At 41.0% G+C, this 21,390-nt stretch overlaps 1 protein-coding gene across 3 annotated transcripts in view; it reads left to right on the top strand.

Moving 5' to 3' along the window:
- The window catches only part of pard3ba (par-3 family cell polarity regulator beta a), a 113,804-nt gene that overhangs the window by 66,937 nt on the left and 25,477 nt on the right, over positions 1-21,390 (top strand). For all 3 annotated transcript variants that reach the window (XM_083522277.1, XM_083522276.1, XM_083522275.1), the window contains exons 16-18: positions 1,515-1,559; positions 13,250-13,453; positions 15,049-15,238. In XM_083522277.1, the coding sequence (XP_083378403.1) occupies positions 1,515-1,559; positions 13,250-13,453; positions 15,049-15,238 (439 nt within the window). The remainder of the gene's footprint in view (positions 1-1,514; positions 1,560-13,249; positions 13,454-15,048; positions 15,239-21,390) is intronic.

Raw genomic sequence — 21,390 nt, 5'->3', positions numbered from 1 at the left:
ATAATTTCACTAAACGTGTTTGGAGGAAGAAGAATGATGAGTACCATCCCAAGAACACAATCCCTACTGTGAAGCATGGGGGTGGTAGCATCATGCTTTGGGGGTGTTTTTCTGCACATGGGACAGGGCGACTGCACTGTATTAAGGAGAAGATGACCGGAGCCATGTACTCCGAGATTTTGGGGAACAACCTCCTTCCCTCAGTTAGAGCATTGAAGATGGGTCGAGGCTGGGTCTTCCAACATGACAATGACCCGAAGCACACAGCCAGGATAACCAAGGAGTGGCTCTGTAAGAAGCATATCAAGGTTCTGGCGTGGCCTAGCCAGTCTCCAGACCTAAACCCAATAGAGAATCTTTGGAGGGAGCTCAAACTCCGTGTTTCTCAGCGACAGGCCAGAAACCTGACTGATCTAGAGAAGATCTGTGTGGAGGAGTGGGCCAAAATCCCTCCTGCAGTGTGTGCAAACCTGGTGAAAAACTACAGGAAACGTTTGACCTCTGTAATTGCAAACAAAGGCTCCTGTACCAAATATTAACATTGACTTTCTCAGGTGTTCAAATACTTATTTGCAGCTGTATCATACAAATAAATAGTTACAAAATCATACATTGTGATTTCTGGATTTTTTTTTTTAGATTATGTCTCTCACAGTGGACATGCACCTACGATGACAATTTCAGACCCCTCCATTATTTCTAAGTGGGAGAACTTGCAAAATAGCAGGGTGTTCAAATACTTATTTTCCTCACTGTATATATATATATGTTGGATACAGCAGCAGATAACAACGTGTGTGTGTGTGTCTGTGTATCAGAGTGAAAGAGAGTATGTGCATGTAAGTCTGTGTGTGTGTCAGTGTGAGAGGGGGGCAGGGGGTGAAAGTGTGTGTGTGTGTGTGTGTGTGTGTGTGTGTGTGTGTGTGTGTGTGTGTGTGTGTGTGTGTGTGTGTGTGTGTCTGAAAGTAAGACACAGATGTTCTCAGCTGTATGAAAGGAAACTTGGCCTCCAAAGCCCTGCCTAATTAAAAAACAAATGTGCTTACTTACTGGGAGAATATGAGAGATGAGAGAGAGAGAGAGAGAGAGAGAGAGAGAATGGTGGAAGGGGTGTATACATACTGATATAACAAAAAAAACTAAGTGAAAGTAAAGAAGAGACGCTGAAGAAGAGGAAAAAATGAAATCTAAAGAGACCCGGAAAACACAAACGGAGAGAGAGAGAGAGAGAGAGAGAGGGAGAGGGAGAGGGAGAGAGAGAGATGGGTGGAGGAAATGAAATGAAAATAGGGAGTGAGACAGAGAGAGAGAAATGGGTAAAGAGAGAAAAGATAATGAGACAAACAATGAGATATGAATAAGGAGAAAGAGGGAGAGAAAGACAGGAAGAAAGAGAGAGATTCTACGTGCATGTTGTGTGTTTTGAAAATCCCTTGTTGAAATACTGTGTGTGTGTGTGTGTGTGTGTGTGTGTGTGTGGGAGATTTATAAAACATGATTTCTGTGTGTTTCAGTGGCAGATGAGGGCAACATTGGAGGCAGGCGAGCACAGAGGCCTGGTAAACACACACACACACACACACACACACACACACACACACACACACACACACATGCAAACACACACACACACACACACACACACACACACACACGCAAACACACAAATGCAAACCAGGTAAGCACTAAAACCCCCCACAAAAATTGCAAGCATTAGATTTACTATATATAGGTTTAATCCCAGAAAACACACACACACACACACACACACACACACACACACACACACACACACGGTTGCTATAGAAACAATAAGGTATTAGAACGAGGGCATTAATATAAACCTGCGGTTTGCAGCTGCACGACTGTCAGAGCTGCGGTTCCAGGAAGTGCATCAACACCTGCTCACCAATCACCAAAGCAGTTACAGCTAACTCTCTTTCTCACACACACACACACACACCCCAATAATGCATTTATGCATCATATGACCACAAGTAAAACATGTAAACTCAAACACCATGTGCATCATTTGTTGTTATATTGTGTAACCACACACACACACACACACACACACACACACACACACACACACACACACACACACACAGAGTACTACATGAGCTATATTAGAGTGGGGGGTTTACAGATGTGAAATTTGATGATTATTGACAGCCTGCAGACACTTTTGCTGACGCACTCGTTTGTTTCCTCTCTCGCTCTTTTTTCCCCTTTTCTTTTTATAGCGAGAGCTTTTCTGTATGCTCGGACATATTTCATTATGGGGAGTCGCTTTTAGAGTTTAATCTCACTAAAACCTCCGAGCACCAGCCAATCCCTCCACCACAGCCCTACTCCATTACTCTCTCTCTCTCTCTCTCTCTCTCTCTCTCTCTTTCTGTCGCTTTCCTACTTTTCTCTCTCCTGTCTCTCCCTCTCTCACTTTTTTAATCAGCCATGTTTTTTTTTTGTTTTTTTTTTACTTGTGAAAAATTGAGCAGCCCGACTTTTTTTTTTTTCCTACATAAGTCGTAAAAGATTTGTTTTGCAGCCGGGTTGTTTACTCCTCACATGCCACCTTATAGATGTCTTAAAGGCTTAGAAATGAAAAGATTTTTCTCACAAATTAAAATATCAAAGCTGCTCCCTCTACCTCTTCTCTTTCTTCTTCTATTTTTTCAGGTTTCCAAAAAAGAAAAAAAAAGAAAGAAAAAGAGAAATAAAAATCTCCACTCCGTTTCAGAGAGGCTTGGGGAAAAATCCCCTTATCCACGCTTCTCATTTCGCAACTTGCAGGAGCTTAAACTCTTATTTCTCATTTATTCACTTTATCTGCTTTAGTGTGGGGGTTTCACACGTCTGAATACGAACAGCTACTTTCATTAACATATAACAGCCGCAGTTAGTTCCTGACCGCTTCTTATTACTACTGACAGAAGTAGCTGCAGTAGTGGTGATAATAGTAGTATAGGAGTAGTGGTGATAGTGGTGTGATAGTAATAGTAGTGGTATAGGAGTAGTGGTGATGATGGTATTGGTATAGTAGTGGTGGTGATAGTAGTGGTATAGGAGTAATGGGAATAATAATGGTAGTGGTATAGGAGTAATGGGAATAATAATGGTAGTGGTATAGGAGTAGTGGTAATAATAGTAGTGGTATAGGAGTAGTGGTAATAATAGTAGTGGTATAGGAGTAGTGGTGATAATAGTAGTGGTATAGGAGTAGTGGTAATAATAGTAGTGGTATAGGAGTAGTGGTGATGATGATAAAAGTGGTATAGGAGTAGTGGTATAGGAGTAGTGGTGATAATGGTAGTGGTGTAGTAGTAGTGGTATAGGAGTAGTGGTAATAATAGTAGTGGTATAGGAGTAGTGGTAATAATAGTAGTGGTATAGGAGTAGTGGTGATAATAGTAGTGGTATAGGAGTAGTGGTGATGATAAAAGTGGTATAGGAGTAGTGGTATAGGAGTAGTGGTGATAATGGTAGTGGTATAGGAGTAGTGGTGATAGTAGTGGTGTAGTAGTAGTGGTATAGGAGTAGTGGTGATAATGGTATTGGTATAGGAGTAGTGGTGATGATAATGGTAGTGATATAGGAGTAGTGGTGATAATAGTAGTGGTATAGGAGTAGTGGTGGTGATAATAGTAGTGGTATAGGAGTAGTGGTGATGATAATGGTAGTGGTATAGGAGTAGTGGTGATAATGGTAGTGGTATAGGAGTAGTGGTGTAGTAGTAGTGGTATAGGAGTAGTGGTGATGATAATGGTAGTGGTATAGGAGTAGTGGTGATGATAATGGTAGTGGTATAGGAGTAGTGGTGATGATAATGGTAGTGGTATAGGAGTAGTGGTGATAATAGTAGTGGTATAGGAGTAGTGGTGATAATGGTAGTGGTATAGGAGTAGTGGTGGTGATAATGGTAGTGGTATAGGAGTAGTGGTGATAATGGTAGTGGTATAGGAGTAGTGGTGATAGTAGTGGTATAGGAGTAGTGGTGATGATAATGGTAGTGGTATAGGAGTAGTGGTGATGATAATGGTGGTGGTATAGGAGTAGTGGTGATGATAATGGTGGTGGTATAGGAGTAGTGGTGATAATAGTAGTGGTATAGGAGTAGTGGTGATAATGGTAGTGGTATAGGAGTAGTGGTGATAATGGTAGTGGTATAGGAGTAGTGGTGATAGTAGTGGTGTAGTAGTAGTGGTATAGGAGTAGTGGTAATAATAGTAGTGGTATAGGAGTAGTGGTGATAATGGTAGTGGTATAGGAGTAGTGGTGATAATGGTAGTGGTATAGGAGTAGTGGTGATGATAATGGTAGTGGTATAGGAGTAGTGGTGATGATAATGGTAGTGGTATAGGAGTAGTGGTGATAGTAGTGGTGTAGTAGTAGTGGTATAGGAGTAGTGGTGATAATGGTATTGGTATAGGAGTAGTGGTGATGATAATGGTAGTGGTATAGGAGTAGTGGTGATAATAGAAGTGGTATAGGAGTAGTGGAGATAGTAGTGGTGTAGTAGTAGTGGTATAGGAATAGTGGTGATAATGGTAGTGGTATAGGAGTAGTGGTGATAGTATGAATGATGGTATTGGTAGTAGCAGCAGTGGTGATGGTGGTAGTAATGGTTGTAGAGTGTGGAAGTGATGGTGATAGCGGTTTTAGGTAGAAGTAGTAGAGTATTGGTCATAGTAGTAGTATTAGTGGTGGTAGTAGTTGTGGTGGTGGTAGTATAGTATAAGTAAAGTGGTAGTGCTGGTATATAGAGTAGTAGTAGTGCTATTAGTGCTAGTACTAGCAGCAGTGGGTAGTGGTTATGGTGGTAGAGGTTGTAGTATTGGTCTTGATTATGGTGGTACTAGTGTAAGTAGTGTTAGGGGTGGTAGTAGTGTAAGTAGTGTTAGGGGTGGTGGTAGTATAAGTGGTGTTAGGGGTGGTAGTAGTATAAGTGGTGTTAGGGGTGGTAGTAGTATAAGTAGTGTTAGTGGTGGTAGTAGTATAAGTAGTGTTAGGGGTGGTAGTAGTAGTATAAGTGGTGTTAGGGGTGGTAGTAGTATAAGTGGTGTTAGGGGTGGTAGTAGTATAAGTGGTGTTAGTGGTGGTAGTAGTATAAGTGGTGTTAGTGGTGGTAGTAGTATAAGTAGTGTTAGGGGTGGTAGTAGTATAAGTGGTGTTAGTGGTGGTAGTAGTATAAGTGGTGTTAGGGGTGGTAGTAGTATAAGTAGTGTTAGTGGTGGTAGTAGTATAAGTGGTGGTAGTAGTATAAGTGGTGTTAGGGGTGGTAGTAGTATAAGTGGTGTTAGTGGTGGTAGTAGTATAAGTGGTGTTAGGGGTGGTAGTAGTATAAGTGGTGTTAGGGGTGGTAGTAGTATAAGTAGTGTTAGTGGTGGTAGTAGTATAAGTAGTGTTAGTGGTGGTAGTAGTATAAGTGGTGTTAGGGGTGGTAGTAGTATAAGTGGTGTTAGTGGTGGTAGTAGTATAAGTGGTGTTAGTGGTGGTAGTGGTATAAGTGGTGTTAGGGGTGGTAGTAGTATAAGTAGTGTTAGGGGTGGTAGTAGTATAAGTAGTGTTAGGGGTGGTAGTAGTATAAGTAGTGTTAGGGGTGGTGGTAGTAGTATAAGTAGTGTTAGTGGTGGTAGTAGTATAAGTAGTGTTAGTGGTGGTAGTAGTATAAGTAGTGTTAGTGGTGGTAGTAGTATAGGTAGTGTTAGTGGTGGTAGTAGTATAAGTAGTGTTAGTGGTGGTAGTAGTATAAGTGGTGGTAGTAGTATAAGTAGTGTTAGGGGTGGTAGTAGTATAAGTGGTGTTAGGAGTGGTAGTAGTATAAGTGGTGTTAGGGGTGGTAGTAGTATAAGTGGTGTTAGGGGTGGTAGTAGTATAAGTGGTGTTAGGGGTGGTAGTAGTATAAGTGGTGTTAGGGGTGGTAGTAGTATAAGTAGTGTTAGGGGTGGTAGTAGTATAAGTAGTGTTAGGGGTGGTAGTAGTATAAGTAGTGTTAGTGGTGGTAGTAGTATAAGTAGTGTTAGTGGTGGTAGTAGTATAAGTGGTGTTAGGGGTGGTAGTAGTATAAGTGGTGTTAGTGGTGGTAGTAGTATAAGTGGTGTTAGGGGTGGTAGTAGTATAAGTAGTGTTAGGGGTGGTAGTAGTATAAGTGGTGTTAGGGGTGGTAGTAGTATAAGTGGTGTTAGTGGTGGTAGTAGTATAAGTGGTGTTAGTGGTGGTAGTAGTATAAGTAGTGTTAGGGGTGGTAGTAGTATAAGTGGTGTTAGTGGTGGTAGTAGTATAAGTGGTGTTAGGGGTGGTAGTAGTATAAGTAGTGTTAGGGGTGGTAGTAGTATAAGTAGTGGTAGTAGTATAAGTGGTGTTAGGGGTGGTAGTAGTATAAGTGGTGTTAGTGGTGGTAGTAGTATAAGTGGTGTTAGGGGTGGTAGTAGTATAAGTAGTGTTAGGGGTGGTAGTAGTATAAGTAGTGTTAGTGGTGGTAGTAGTATAAGTAGTGTTAGTGGTGGTAGTAGTATAAGTGGTGTTAGGGGTGGTAGTAGTATAAGTGGTGTTAGTGGTGGTAGTAGTATAAGTGGTGTTAGTGGTGGTAGTGGTATAAGTGGTGTTAGGGGTGGTAGTAGTATAAGTAGTGTTAGGGGTGGTAGTAGTATAAGTAGTGTTAGGGGTGGTGGTAGTAGTATAAGTAGTGTTAGTGGTGGTAGTAGTATAAGTAGTGTTAGTGGTGGTAGTAGTATAAGTAGTGTTAGTGGTGGTAGTAGTATAGGTAGTGTTAGTGGTGGTAGTAGTATAAGTGGTGTTAGGGGTGGTAGTAGTATAAGTAGTGTTAGTGGTGGTAGTAGTATAAGTGGTGGTAGTAGTATAAGTAGTGTTAGGGGTGGTAGTAGTATAAGTGGTGTTAGGAGTGGTAGTAGTATAAGTGGTGTTAGGGGTGGTAGTAGTATAAGTGGTGTTAGTGGTGGTAGTAGTATAAGTGGTGTTAGGGGTGGTAGTAGTATAAGTAGTGTTAGGGGTGGTAGTAGTATAAGTAGTGTTAGGGGTGGTAGTAGTATAAGTAGTGTTAGTGGTGGTAGTAGTATAAGTAGTGTTAGTGGTGGTAGTAGTATAAGTGGTGTTAGGGGTGGTAGTAGTATAAGTGGTGTTAGGGGTGGTAGTAGTATAAGTGGTGTTAGTGGTGGTAGTAGTATAAGTGGTGTTAGGGGTGGTAGTAGTATAAGTAGTGTTAGGGGTGGTAGTAGTATAAGTAGTGTTAGGGGTGGTGGTAGTAGTATAAGTAGTGTTAGTGGTGGTAGTAGTATAAGTAGTGTTAGTGGTGGTAGTAGTATAAGTAGTGTTAGTGGTGGTAGTAGTATAGGTAGTGTTAGTGGTGGTAGTAGTATAAGTGGTGTTAGGGGTGGTAGTAGTATAAGTAGTGTTAGTGGTGGTAGTAGTATAAGTAGTGTTAGTGGTGGTAGTAGTATAAGTGGTGTTAGGGGTGGTAGTAGTATAAGTAGTGTTAGGGGTGGTAGTAGTATAAGTAGTGTTAGGGGTGGTAGTAGTATAAGTAGTGTTAGTGGTGGTAGTAGTATAGGTAGTGTTAGTGGTGGTAGTAGTATAAGTAGTGTTAGTGGTGGTAGTAGTATAAGTAGCGTTAGTGGTGGTAGTAGTATAAGTGGCGTTAGTGGTGGTAGTAGTATAAGTAGTGTTAGGGGTGGTAGTTGTATAAGTAGTGTTAGTGGTGGTAGTAGTATAAGTGGTGTTAGTGGTGGTAGTAGTATAGGTAGTGTTAGGGGTGGTAGTAGTATAAGTAGTGTTAGGGGTGGTAGTAGTATAAGTGGTGTTAGGGGTGGTAGTAGTATAAGTACTGTTAGGGGTGGTAGTAGTATAAGTAGTGTTAGTGGTGGTAGTAGTATAAGTAGTGTTAGTGGTGGTAGTAGTATAGGTAGTGTTAGTGGTGGTAGTAGTATAAGTAGTGTTAGTGGTGGTAGTAGTATAAGTAGTGTTAGTGGTGGTAGTAGTATAAGTAGTGTTAGGGGTGGTAGTAGTATAAGTAGTGTTAGGGGTGGTAGTAGTATAAGTAGTGTTAGTGGTGGTAGTAGTATAAGTGGTGTTAGTGGTGGTAGTAGTATAAGTAGTGTTAGGGGTGGTAGTAGTATAAGTAGTGTTAGGGGTGGTAGTAGTATAAGTAGTGTTAGTGGTGGTAGTAGTATAAGTGGTGTTAGTGGTGGTAGTAGTATAAGTAGTGTTAGGGGTGGTAGTTGTATAAGTGGTGTTAGTGGTGGTAGTAGTATAAGTGGTGTTAGTGGTGGTAGTAGTATAGGTAGTGTTAGGGGTGGTAGTAGTATAAGTAGTGTTAGGGGTGGTAGTAGTATAAGTAGTGTTAGGGGTGGTAGTAGTATAAGTAGTGTTAGGGGTGGTAGTAGTATAAGTAGTGTTAGGGGTGGTAGTAGTATAAGTGGTGTTAGGGGTGGTAGTAGTATAAGTAGTGTTAGGGGTGGTAGTAGTATAAGTAGTGTTAGTGGTGGTAGTAGTATAAGTAGTGTTAGGGGTGGTAGTAGTATAAGTAGTGTTAGTGGTGGTAGTAGTATAAGTAGTGTTAGTGGTGGTAGTAGTATAGGTAGTGTTAGTGGTGGTAGTAGTATAAGTAGTGTTAGGGGTGGTAGTAGTATAGGTAGTGTTAGTGGTGGTAGTAGTATAGGTAGTGTTAGTGGTGGTAGTAGTATAAGTAGTGTTAGGGGTGGTAGTAGTATAAGTGGTGTTAGTAGTGGTAGTAGTATAGGTAGTAGTTTTAGTGGTGGTGGAAGTATAATGTAGGTGGAATTAGAATAATTAGAAGTGGTAGTAGTGATGGTATTATTAGTACTAGTGTGTGTTCGCATTTGAAATATAGATGATGAAATTTTGTTAGACGTAAGGATTAAAACACTTGGAGTTGTGTTTCATGCGTTAAGTGCTTTATTCCTCTTATAGTGTGGCGATTACATTCCTTCCTTTAGCCTCATATTCAAGACAAAACACATACACACACTCCGCGACAACACACACTTATGCACTCTGACCTTCTAATTTCAAAACTCATACCAACTTCAGAAGCTATTCATTTCCCCCACAACTGAGACACAAGGGCAAAGCAAGGAGGCTACACACACTGTACTTAGATCATAAAAGGCAGCCGTGAGAGCAGAGCAGCTAACAGTCAAGGAATGCTTTACGATTGACCACAGAGCCACACACACCATGCACACACACACACACACACTCTCTGGCTTGTTAAATTACCACATTGGGCTTCTAATTCGATTTTGCATTATACAAGCACTCGTATACGTTTACCACAAGTGCACACTATGAAGCACTGATGACTATATACACACACACACACACACACACACACACACACACACACACACACACACACACACACCCCACATAGACAAAAATGCTTCATTTTTAACATTTAGTCCCCACATCTGCTGCTATAATAAGCTCCACTCTTCTGGGAAGATGTTCCACTGGATTTTGTGGCGATTTCGTTTAGATTTCATTCAGCCAAAGGGTGTTAGTAAAGTCAGGTGAGGTGAGAAGGCCTGGGGTACAGTCAGTGTTTACATTCATCCCAAAGGGGATCTATAACAGGGGATCTTCCACTCCAACCCATGGAGAGCAGATCTTCATGGAGCTGGCTTTATGCATAGGATCATTGTTATGCTGGAACAGGTTTGGGTCTTCTAGTTCAAGTGAAGGGAAGATTTGATACTTGCACATTTAAAGACATCATGTACAACTTGGGGAAGATCCACCTATTTTGGCTGATAAATACAGTAGATAAAGATCATTTCCATAAAAATAAAAAAAAATTGTCAACTGCTTTCTTAGCATCGGAGAAGGTAAATGACGTATAAACCAAAGTTTAGCTGGTTGTCCCTGAGGAAACTGGCTTGAAGCTCTGTTAAAACTAAGAAACTACAACTATTCTTCTTCTTCTTTCGGCTGCTCCTGTTAGGGGATTATCCCTCTTTATACTGCTCTGTCCTCTACATCTGCCTCTTTCAAACCTACTACCTGCATGTCTTTTCTCACCACATCCATAAACCACCTCCTTGGTCTTTGTCTTTTCCTCCTTCCTGGTGGCTTCATTCTTAGCATTCTCCTACTGATATACCCCATGTCCCTCCTCTGCACATGTCCAAACCATCTCAATCTCACCTCCCTCACCTTGTCTCCGAAAATGTCTACATGTGCTGTCCCTCTAATAAACTCATTTCTAATCCTGTCCATCGTCGTCACTCCCAACGAACATCTCAACATCTTCAGCTCTGCTACCTCCAGCTCCACTTCCTGTCTTTTACTCTATGCCACAAAGTAAGAAACTACAACTATTGATTTAAATTATTTTGCCATGAGGCAAAATGTTTTATCCAAAGTAACCTTCAAACAGCTCTTAAAAAAACACTTTGATTTTTCAGTGAATTCAAGCCCTAGAACCTTTAGATTTGAAGTGACCTAGTTGGCAATTTCAGTGTGGAGCCCATCGAGTGCAGGAAACTAATAGCAATCAATAAAAAAAATGGCAAAGGCAGCGAAAAACAATAGAACATATACAAGGCAATATGTGGTGTGTTATATACTGTCTGAAAAAGTAGGTCATGATAGTTTTCCCAGACAAAATGCAGACCGGGACTATTCAGACTTTATCACCACTGCTTTAACAGCTTGTGGTCTTGAAAAGGACATGCTGGGGGTGCTGAGGTTGAGATGGTCACCAGGTGTATAGTTCTGACTGGTTCTTACAGTTACTCTTGACCAATCGCAACCATTCCTGCAGCTAAGCCACTTTTGACCAATCCCTTTCATTCCTGCAGCCACTCTTGACCAATGCCACTGTTTCCTGCAGTCGTTCTTGACCACCCCACTCTTTTCTACAGCCAAAATAATTTTGACTTTTGACCTGCAACTCTCTTGGTAGGATTGATCCCATAGCTATTAAGATCCCGATAGCCATGTCAGGAAGACCAAGGTGTTGGTTGATGATTGACGATGTTTGCTAATTCACCCTGTGCTTATGCACTGTGAAATCTCACTCTGCAAATCCATTTATTCTTTTCTCTACTCTGCCTGATCACACAGTTCCTCAGGCTCTCCACTCATTCACTCGTTGTGTTTTCTGTTCCCTAGCCCTCGTCATCTCTTCATTCTTTCCCTCCAGCATTCCTCTTTCCTCGTTGTGCTTACCTGGTATGGCCAGTACCCAGACACTGTTGATCTTCTTAGAGACTTCTCCTGAAGCTGTGTGTGTGTGTGTGTGTGTGTGTGTGTGTGTGTGTGTGTGTGTGTGTTTGGCTGCAGGTTCATTTGGTCTTTATTATCTCTTCAGCAATAATAACGATACACAGATACTCTTGTTTTAACAAAAGACTACGGGTTTGACAGTGTGTGCATCATATCAGAGTGATGTTTTCCCAGTCTCTCTCTCTCTCTCTCTCTCTCTCTCTCTCTCTCTCTCTCTCTCTCTCTCTCTCTCTCTCTCTCAAAATTCATGCTCTCCTTTGTTGTCGGTTCAAGTGCAAATCCTCCATGTTGGATCGATTCCTATTGGCTTATGCGTGTGCCTTGGGGTGCCATCTGCTTGTTGTTTCTGCAACTCTACAGTTCTTCTCAGTGGGAATTTGTGTGTTTTCGGAAATCAGTCTGTAATTCTTGTTTGCATGTTTATGTTTCGAGACTATTTGTAGACAATAGATTCACAATTTTGAATTGTTTTGTGGTTTGAATTAAAAAAAAAAAAAAAGCGTCCGGTGTTGTTTTGACTGTTGTTTAAACAATACTGTAGCAGCTGTTGTAGGTTTAACAGTACATTACCGCTTATTCATTAACTTCCTTATCCAAAAATACACACTCTTCTACACAGTTCTTTCGGAGACCTAGGTCTCACCATATTCCAGTTTTTTTCACATGTTTACAAAGTCAAAGGTTTAGAGACACTGAGGCTTTTATGGTTTTTTAGACACATGCTTGTTCCTTTTGTTCGAAGCAAAACGTACAAGCATTGGACTGTGAATAAGTGGAAGGAAGTTTTGTGGACAGACGAGTCCAATTTTGAGAATTCAAAGATGAAAAAATGAGATGTTCTTAGATAGCCCCACCTCCACAGTCAAACAATGAGGTGGAAGCTTAATGGTTTGGGGTTGTTGTGGAGACTTATTTTGAAAAGTGAAAGGAATCCAGAACCAACATGGCTACCCTTTCCTACTTCAACACCTTGAAGCTTTGAAGAGTTATTTAAAGAGCAAACAGTGGTCTGGCGTGATATCTATCATGGAATGACCTGTCCAGTCACCGCACCTAAAACTGCTCTGGGATGAACTGGATTGTAAAGAGTCTCCAACTAGTAAAGAACACCTTTAAGTTTTAGAAGATCATGAAAGTACTCATGAACGCTTGGACAAATGAACTGTCCTGATGCCGAGTGTGTGTAAAGAGGTTCTGCTTACTAATGGAGGATTTTAAAAAACCCGAAAATAATTTCTATACATTTATATATTTGTTTGGTCAAAGGAAATCTTCATACCATTACATGACCGAGTTTGTTACATAGTAACAAAAGCAACATCTCGGAAACCATAAGGTTTCCACAGACTCTCCAAAGGTTTAACCAAAGATCCAAGTCATAATAATCGTTCAATAATTTGACTGACCAAAACAAACCGACTCGAATGCATCCGGTTTGATGTGGCACCATTCAAAACCACTCTGCAGTGCGGACGAGCAGTTAAGCTTTAGAGGCTGAAAGCTACGTGATTATATTAGACTGCAGCTGAGGTACAGTAATTACCTGAGATTTTGCAGAGTCATGAGTTTTCCTACATTACCCGGTCCATCCAAAATCACAAGAGCTGAACGCTTTAGCGGCGCACCAAAACGCAAATTCCCAAGCCAAAACCTGAAAGCCGGATATGTGCTGCAGCCGTGCGTATGTACGTTTATAAAAATGGATGTCTCTGGAACTGACATCAAAGAGGAAGAGCGGCTGAATATGATCAACAACATAAATAATTATTCATCCGAGGCAGATTTTTTTACTGTTTAAATGCGTTTAGCCTGAGCACGTTTTACGAACTGTCCAGCTGCCGAGAAACAATTGCAATGAGTTGCCAGATAGACAATAGGTTGCCATTAATACTTAATGTCTTTCTGCTTTGCAAAATGAAACAATTTTCTTGATGTATGGCTCCATTAGTTAACCTTTGAATATTTTCTCCTATCGTCTCAGCACCCGCAACATCTCTGGGACCTACGCTGGGTTTGCAGAAGTCCAGCTCTCTGGAGAGCCTGCAGTCGGCCATGGAGGAAGCCAGCAAAGGCAGCGTTCCCTTCCACCGGCCTGCTGGTCCCATGGTGCGTGGCCGCGGTTGCAACATGAGCTTCAGGCAGGCCATCGACAAGTCCTACGACGGACCCTCTGAGCCTGAGGACGGTAAGACGAACTCGGTAACAGCGTTGACGTCTGCAAATTATGTTGTTGCCACAAAGTGAAATGAAGAGTGAAGCACGGTGGTGGTGGAAGGACCAATATAGATAGCAAATTATATAAAAAAAAAAATGTTTGCATAAGTATTTACACCTATTTAACCTTAAATCTACTGTGTTTAGGGGTGGGAGAATACTTTTGTAAGCCAACATAATTTGCTGCCAAGAAACATTAGTTATTATATCTAGCAAGTGACACCACCTGCTATTAAAATCCCCCATGTAAAGATTTGTTACTAGCTTGAATGGATGGTTTGATTCCGGACCTGGCAACCATTATTTGTTAAAAGCGAATGATATAACGACTCGGGTTCGCTAATACTTAATGTCTTTCTATTTTTCCAGACGTATTGCTCCATTAGTTAACGAACCAGTTCAGCACAAAACAGCCGTCAAACGATTTGTCAAATGATTCACGCCACGTTTGTTGACGCTGGCATATTTTTAAATGGGCTCAATCATACTTCAGTAATAACCCATTAATGAATGGTCTCTGTGGGCTGAATATGAACTGCCGCGGATTTCGCCACGAGCGTACCAAGCCGTGCCAGACATATGGTTATCATTAGTGCATAGCAGTCTTTCAGCCCTTTCAGTTGCACATTATTTGAGACCGCAAACCCCGTTGACACTTTTGAGGAAAGGCAACGACGCGAAAAGGACACATTAACGGGACGCTTATTAAGGAAATAATGAGGATCGCTCCAAATTAGAACGGGCTTGAAAAAAAAAAAGTTATCGCCTTTTTCATTTTTTTTTTTCTTTTTTTGGTGAAGAAGGATTTGTGTAAATATTTATTTTTTATAAAACAAAGGCAAATATGTTTAAAAACCATGTTTTTTTTTGTTTTGGTTTTTTTGTCTAAAATGCTCTACACTTTTGTTTTCAATCGTTTCCCAAAAGACGCTCATCCACAATGAAACGCCTGGAAATTGCACCTTCTGTTGCTGTAGGATTGAAGGGTTACAGTTTAAAAATTAAATGTAGAAATGATTACGATTGCGCTGGTTTAGATTTGCAGTTTGAATAAAAACTCTGTAGCATCCGGCAATGATTTGGTAACACAAAAGCATCAATCAGAGATTGTAACGAATGCTATACTTGGAATTGAAAATCATTCAATATGCTCTTATATGTCTCAATATGTCTGGAAAAGTATGGAATTTGTAAATAAATAAATGTGTAGGAACCTTGGCAATAAGGAAAATTTTTGGAAAGCAAGTTTTATTTTGAACGTTTGAGGTGGTCTCTGGATCTAAAGTTCAAACCTCAGCACCTGCAAAGCTCCTCTGAGCATGGCCCTTAACTCTCCACGCTCTGTATAAGACCCCTAAATGTCGTAAATGTAAATAATATTCGTCAAACTTGAATTTATTAGCAGGGTTTGAATTCACCACTACCGTATTTGTGGCTGTACCATGAGTTTGTCTTTATCATGTTTATGCAGTGGCGTTGAATCGACTGTGTTTCGCATCATGACTAAAGAATTCTCACAACGTCTCGCAATTTCGTCTCCTTTAATAAGTATTTTTGCATGTTTAGATTTCTCCGAGGACAGCTCGGGCAGGGAGACGCCAGCCAGCGGTTCCTCACGCCAAGGACTAGAGGACGGAGGCAAAGAGAAAAAGAAGAAAACCAAAAGGAAGAAGGAGAAAAAGACCAAGGCCAAGAAGAAAGACGACGCCGACGACCCGGACAAGAAGACGAAGAAGAAGGGCTTCGGACTCTTGAGGTAGGAAAACCTCGGGTTTCTCTTCACGCGTCATACGTCATAAATCTTTAACGAGCCCATCACGTGCAGATTTGTTTGGAGAAAGCGTTTCGCCAGGCTCGTATATTCTTCCTGTGGATAACAATCTGTTAGGGTTCAATTCTCCATATTTCAACATATCTCTGAGATAATTAAAGCAACATCTGGAGATGGCTGTGTGTGTGTGTGTGTGTGTGTGTGTGTGTGTGTGGAGCGTTCATCAAGATGTTTGTGATATTGTTCCTGGGTTTTTGAGCCTTTGGTTCAACATTTGGTACGTAATGTATCTAAACGTCGAGATTGGGAAGGAATGCTTTTGTTCTTGGCAGCGTAAGTCAAGTTTCAAGTCAAGTTTATTTGTATAGCGCTTTTCACAACAGACATTGTCTCAAAGCAGCTTTACAGAAAACAACAGTGAAGGTGAATGGTGTGTGTTTATCCCTGATGAGCAGCCGTGGCGACAGTGGCAAGGAAAAACTCCCTTAGATGATATGAGGAAGAAACCTTGAGAGGAACCAGACTCAAAGGGGAACCCATCCTCATATGGGTGACATCAAGAGTTTGGTCATAAATCTTTCAACAATACAGAACAATTTGTGATCATCATAGATCCAGCATCAGCTTCTCCATGCCAGGGCCTTTAAACACTCGGCATCTACTTCTCCATGATCATCCATAGGTCCATAATCTTCACGAGGTGGGACGTGACTGTAGCTGGCCAAACCTCAGGATGCCTCGGGATGGGGAGAGAAAGAGAAGCAGTGGAGAGGAATTTAGCAGGGTGAGTGAAGTTTCATAGGGCTGAAGGAAACACGGTTTAAATAAACAGATTCTGGCTGCAGAACATTTCCGAGAACCACAATGCACCACGGAATTAAATTCATGGAGCATCGTGGAATTTTCAAATCTGATCATAAGTAGTGGAAACCCCCAAAGCTTCCGAACCACTATTCAGTTTTTAGAAGAATTCTTAACCCTTCAGTGGATTCTTGAGAAGAATTGACACGGAGGCCAGGATGTCTCATGCCTATGCTTTAAATATAGAAGTCCAGATCACTCAGAACCTGATCCTGAAGCTTCTGGAGCTCCAGAAACTTTAGTTTTCAACTGAATAGAATGGAATCTGCTACTCGAACAGAAATTCAGAACCTTCAAATGGAGATTCCATACTTTAGATGCCTCATATTATCCATGCATGTCTGGTGGATTGGGAGAACTTTCCAGATGAAACACTAAAGATTTGTGCACCCCGACCCTTAAGATCTTATGTTTCGTCGAACATCTTATCATCGATTTTGTGGCGTAGTTATTCCGATTTGTGATTATTCGGCTACTAGAGCTGTATTGAGATCAGGCAGTGAGGAAGTCTGGGCTGCACTCGGTGTTCCAGTCCATCCACAAGGTGTTGAGAAGGTCGGGGCTTTGCGCTTTCCACTCCAACATGGTCAATATGGAGGTCATGCTGGAACAGCCTTTGTTCTGCTTAGTTCCAGCGAAGATGCACATACGTTTTGGAGAAACTTTGGTCCTCCATGACCTTTCAACCATTCGATTGGATCCAAGCCTTCCACAGAGGGTCAACAGTAGCTTGTGTAACCACGGCTCCTTTCCCCTGCACAGAAAAAACAATCAATTACAAAAGAGTTCCAGGAGGCAGTGATCTGATGTGCTTTTAGGGAAAATCGAAATCAAAGAAGCAGCTTTAAGACCAGGAGCAATGCGGAACAGCACTCAACTAAGATTAGCGAGGGCCCCTTGGCGCAGCTGCATGCTGAGGCCCAGTGGTAATTACTGAACTACAGTAATTAAAGGCATGCTGTGATGTGTGGCATCTACAGGATTGGCGAATCGCAGCTTTCTTTTCTATCGACTCGGTTAATCTGACTGGCCTGGAATTTGTTCTTGATCATATTTACTATCCGTACTATGAGAATATCTTTAGCAGAGAGTGTCGCTTGCTGTTCCCGGTTCTTTTCTGGAGAACGTGCCAGGAACGCTTAGTCAATTGTTTCATTTCCAAAGGCAAACACTTCCTTCCTTCCTTCCTTCCTAAGCCGCCTTTTACTCGGGTTGTTTTGCTATCAGACGTAAAATAGAACATAATTAACCGTAATGCTACGCCGTAATCAAAATCATAATCACAGCGCTGCAATGTTGTGTTTTTGTTTTGTTTTTCGAGGAGAGAAAAGTAAAAGACAAATGGAAACCATATGAACTCATGGCCCTGCGAGAGACGCCGGGTAATGATGTAGCACAACAAACTGGAAACGATCATTTAGCCTCTTTCTCTTTAGAGGATTTATTTACGGGCCACTGGAGAAGAACTTTGAAGAAAATGTGCAGTTTGTTCGGTTGGGGAAAATTACAGGCAGCGTTTGAAAAATAAAATACAAACTCCAAACGTGTGATCGTTTACTCAAATCTACCGAAACTAAAGGGACTGTTCTGGCCATATGTGGTTCTTCTCCAAACTTCTACCACAAAGTTGTATAGAACGTCTTTGGAGTCGGATGCAGGATAATGGAATTGTTCCTTCACTTGAACTAGGAGACCCGAAGGTGTTCCAGCATGTCTGTGCACAAAGCCACCCCCATGAGGATTTCCTTTCCATGGGTTGGAAGTGTATGGAAGATGATCTGCTATAGATCTCAAACCCTATTGAACACCTTTATGATGAATGTGAACACCCCCAGTCCTCCTCACCTCACCTACATCAGTTCCTTACTTTACCTACACCCTTGTTCCTGAATGAGGTGGAGGTTCCCATAAGAGCACATGGAGATTAATAGCAATATGGAATGAAATGTTCAGAAAGAAGTTCTTAAGAGAAGATAAAGTGATATAAATAGCATGGTGTACAAGCTGCTCTTGTTTCATAGATATGATGGTTCAGTCATGCGAGGCTAAATGGACCGAATCTGGAGCTTTACGTCCATCTTTACTTAAGCAGCAACAACCACACTGGCCTAAATCTGAAGATCTTATCCAAGAAGATAAGGTGAAACGGATCTCATCAGATTTCATGCCGAACACCTCTCGACAAATCCCTCCATCCCGAAACTGCTCTCAGCATCACAGTTCCCACTTGACCCAAAGCCTGTTAGCGTAGCCGTTCCGCTTCCACTCGCTGTCGTGGCTCAGATGGGAAAGTTGTTTATAAGCAGGATGCAGACGCTGACGGTAATCTCTCAGATTAGCATTTTCCTGGGAGTTCGCATTAGTTTCTTATTTCTGTGAACTTTCTGACTTACTGCACTGTAACTTAACAGCAGGTGCGTGTTGTGTGACTTAACAGCAGGTGCGTGTTGTGTGACTTAACAGCAGGTGCGTGTTGTGTGACTTAACAGCAGGTGCGTGTTGTGTGACTTAACAGCAGGTGCGTGTTGTGTGACTTAACAGCAGGTGCGTGTTGTGTGACTTTACAGCAGGTGCGTGTTGTGTGACTTAACAGCAGGTGCGTGTTGTGTGACTTAACAGCAGGTGCGTGTTGTGTGACTTAACAGCAGGTGCGTGTTGTGTACTTTACAGCAGGTGCGTGTTGTGTGACTTTACAGCAGGTGTGTGTTGTGTGACTTAACAGCAGGTGTGTGTTGTGTGACTTAACAGCAGGTGCGTGTTGTGTGACTTAACAGCAGGTGCGTGTTGTGTGACTTAACAGCAGGTGCGTGTTGTGTGACTTAACAGCAGGTGCGTGTTGTGTGACTTAACAGCAGGTGCGTGTTGTGTGACTTAACAGCAGGGGTGCGTTGTTTAACTTAACAGCAGGTGCGTTGTTTAACTTAACAGCAGGTGCGTGTTGTGTAAGTTTACAATAGGTGTGTGTAACTTTACAGCAGGTGTGTGTTGTGTAAGTTTACAATAGGTGTGTGTAACTTTACAGCAGGTGCGTGTTGTGTAACTTTACAGCAGGTGCGTGTTGTGTAACTTTACAGCAGGTGCGTGTTGTGTAACTTTACAATAGGTGTGTGTAACTTTACAGCAGGTGTGTGTTGTGTAACTTTACAGCAGGTGCATGTTGTGTAAGTTTACAGCAGGTGTGTGTTATTTAGGGTTGTCAGTCTGCAGGTATGCAGAAGGTTTTCTGGTGTAATGACAGTTTTTCTCGCCGCCTGTTAGCAGTGTTTCCTCTCCACAGAGAGACATGAACAGCGGGTCTTGTCAGTAATTTGGTGCTACTCAGCTCATAAAAACACTAATAAAAGGCGGATTAGCAGCGGTGTGTGTGTGTGTGTGTGTGTGTGAGTGTGTGTGTGTGAGAGACAGTGTTTCCTGCAGTCACAGTGAAGTCATCATGCAGGTAGTCATGATTGTGTGTGTTCTTGTGCTAAATGTACACACTTTCTCCCTGCGATTCATTTGCGTTCACACAATACATATTCTTATGCCAATCTTTTTACTTTATAAAAATAAATAAACAAAAATAAATACAAATTAGACAAACAGTTGCAACCAACTTTCGGAGGATTTAATGAGCTTCCTAGAGTTGCACCGTGTCTCTGTGTTATTGCATCAGAGGAACGAGGAAGTGGACTCGGAATGTTTATTTTTTTTTTTGTTTTTTTTATTTAAGACAAACTCATTCTTGTCCACATTCTGCTTTTCTCAGGTTTATTCTGGTCCTCATTTTACTTCATATGTACACTAAATTGTCTAGGATTCCTCATGTTCTCTGTTTAAATGCTGCCAGAGAGGAAACTTTAAAGCAGCGCCAGTAATATAGTCATTCTTCATTATACTACTGTTTCGTAGTTAAAATGAGATCAAATAAATTTGAAATAAAAGATTTAATAATAAGAAGAATATTGATTTACTGTAGTGTGCATGTGGGTGTGTATATGTATACATACACACATTTTATAACAGAAAAAAGCGTTGTGCATTAACACTGTTTATTTTTTAAGGAAAAAAGAAAAATGCCACAGGTTTTTCACATCACCACCCAAGCTCTAATCCTGTGAAGCATGGTGGTGGTAGGATCATGATCCAGGGCTTCACTTCTGACTCTCAAAGATAGAAAAGATATTTTTCAGATCACCTATGGGTTCTTCTCCACACAGTTACACAGACATTCACATTCTCACACCCCCTTTTAGACTCAGACGCATGACGTCTTTAACTCAGATTTAACCCTAATCACGTTCTTCAGCTTCCACTGCTCTTCATTTGAGCCTCCTCCAGTAATTTCCTACGAACATGTGGGTCACTTCCAGTACATTCACCTTCTTTGTTAATTCGTTCACACTTCCTTTCGTGTTCATGCAAAAATTGTTTTGTTTGAAGTCTATTATTAAGACTATTAATACATTTTTCCCCAGTCGACGTGATTCCACATGGGTTCAGGGCACAAAACAGCGTGTGATGAAGGCATTGCTCTGTGTGTGTGTGTGTGTGTGTGTGTGTGTGTGTGTGTGTGAGAAGATGTACAGAAGTTAACCTTTACTACAGGGAAGCTACGAGTCCATTCATGCGTTCACGAAGCAGCTGAAGCAGGAAGTGGAGTAAAAGCGATTGCCCTTTAAACGCTCAGTGAACATTGTGAAGAAACCAGTGGAAATGACCACTGGGGGAACGGTGCAGTCTCATATACGAAAATATGATCGAAAAATAGATTTGTTGCCTATTCCAAACTATATCCCACCTATATTATGATTTACGTGCATGTATAATAATTATATTATGTATATTACAAAAAAAATTTCTACTCTATTTTATGTGAAACACATGGAATATAGAAGTCTGTAAAAAAAAATTAAAATAAAAAATAATTAATAAATCAATAAAAAGCATTAATAAATCATGAAAACCAAAAATGTTTCCATTGGAAACAAATAAATCTGATACAATCAAATAAAATAAAAAATAAAAAAATTGTCTTATCCAGGGTGAAAAACGTCACGTGAATTTATAAAATACGTGAATAAAACTGTAAATATTGATAAATAAAAAAAAAAAATGTGAAGATAAATTATGCATGAAGTGCATCAAGTGAATGACAAAAATCGGGGGGGGGGGGGAATGAATATAAATCATATTTGCCAGGCAAAAAATAGACGTTAAATAACTGAAAAGTTTCAACCCCAAAAATCACATGATCCTTTGATTTTATATTCAATATATAATACAACAATTAACAA

This window comes from Silurus aristotelis, assembly GCF_946808225.1.
Source record: "Silurus aristotelis genome assembly, chromosome: 20".
Lineage (NCBI taxonomy): Eukaryota > Metazoa > Chordata > Actinopteri > Siluriformes > Siluridae > Silurus > Silurus aristotelis.
Note: the sequence above shows the minus strand (reverse complement) of the source record. Positions and strands in the feature narration are given on the sequence as shown.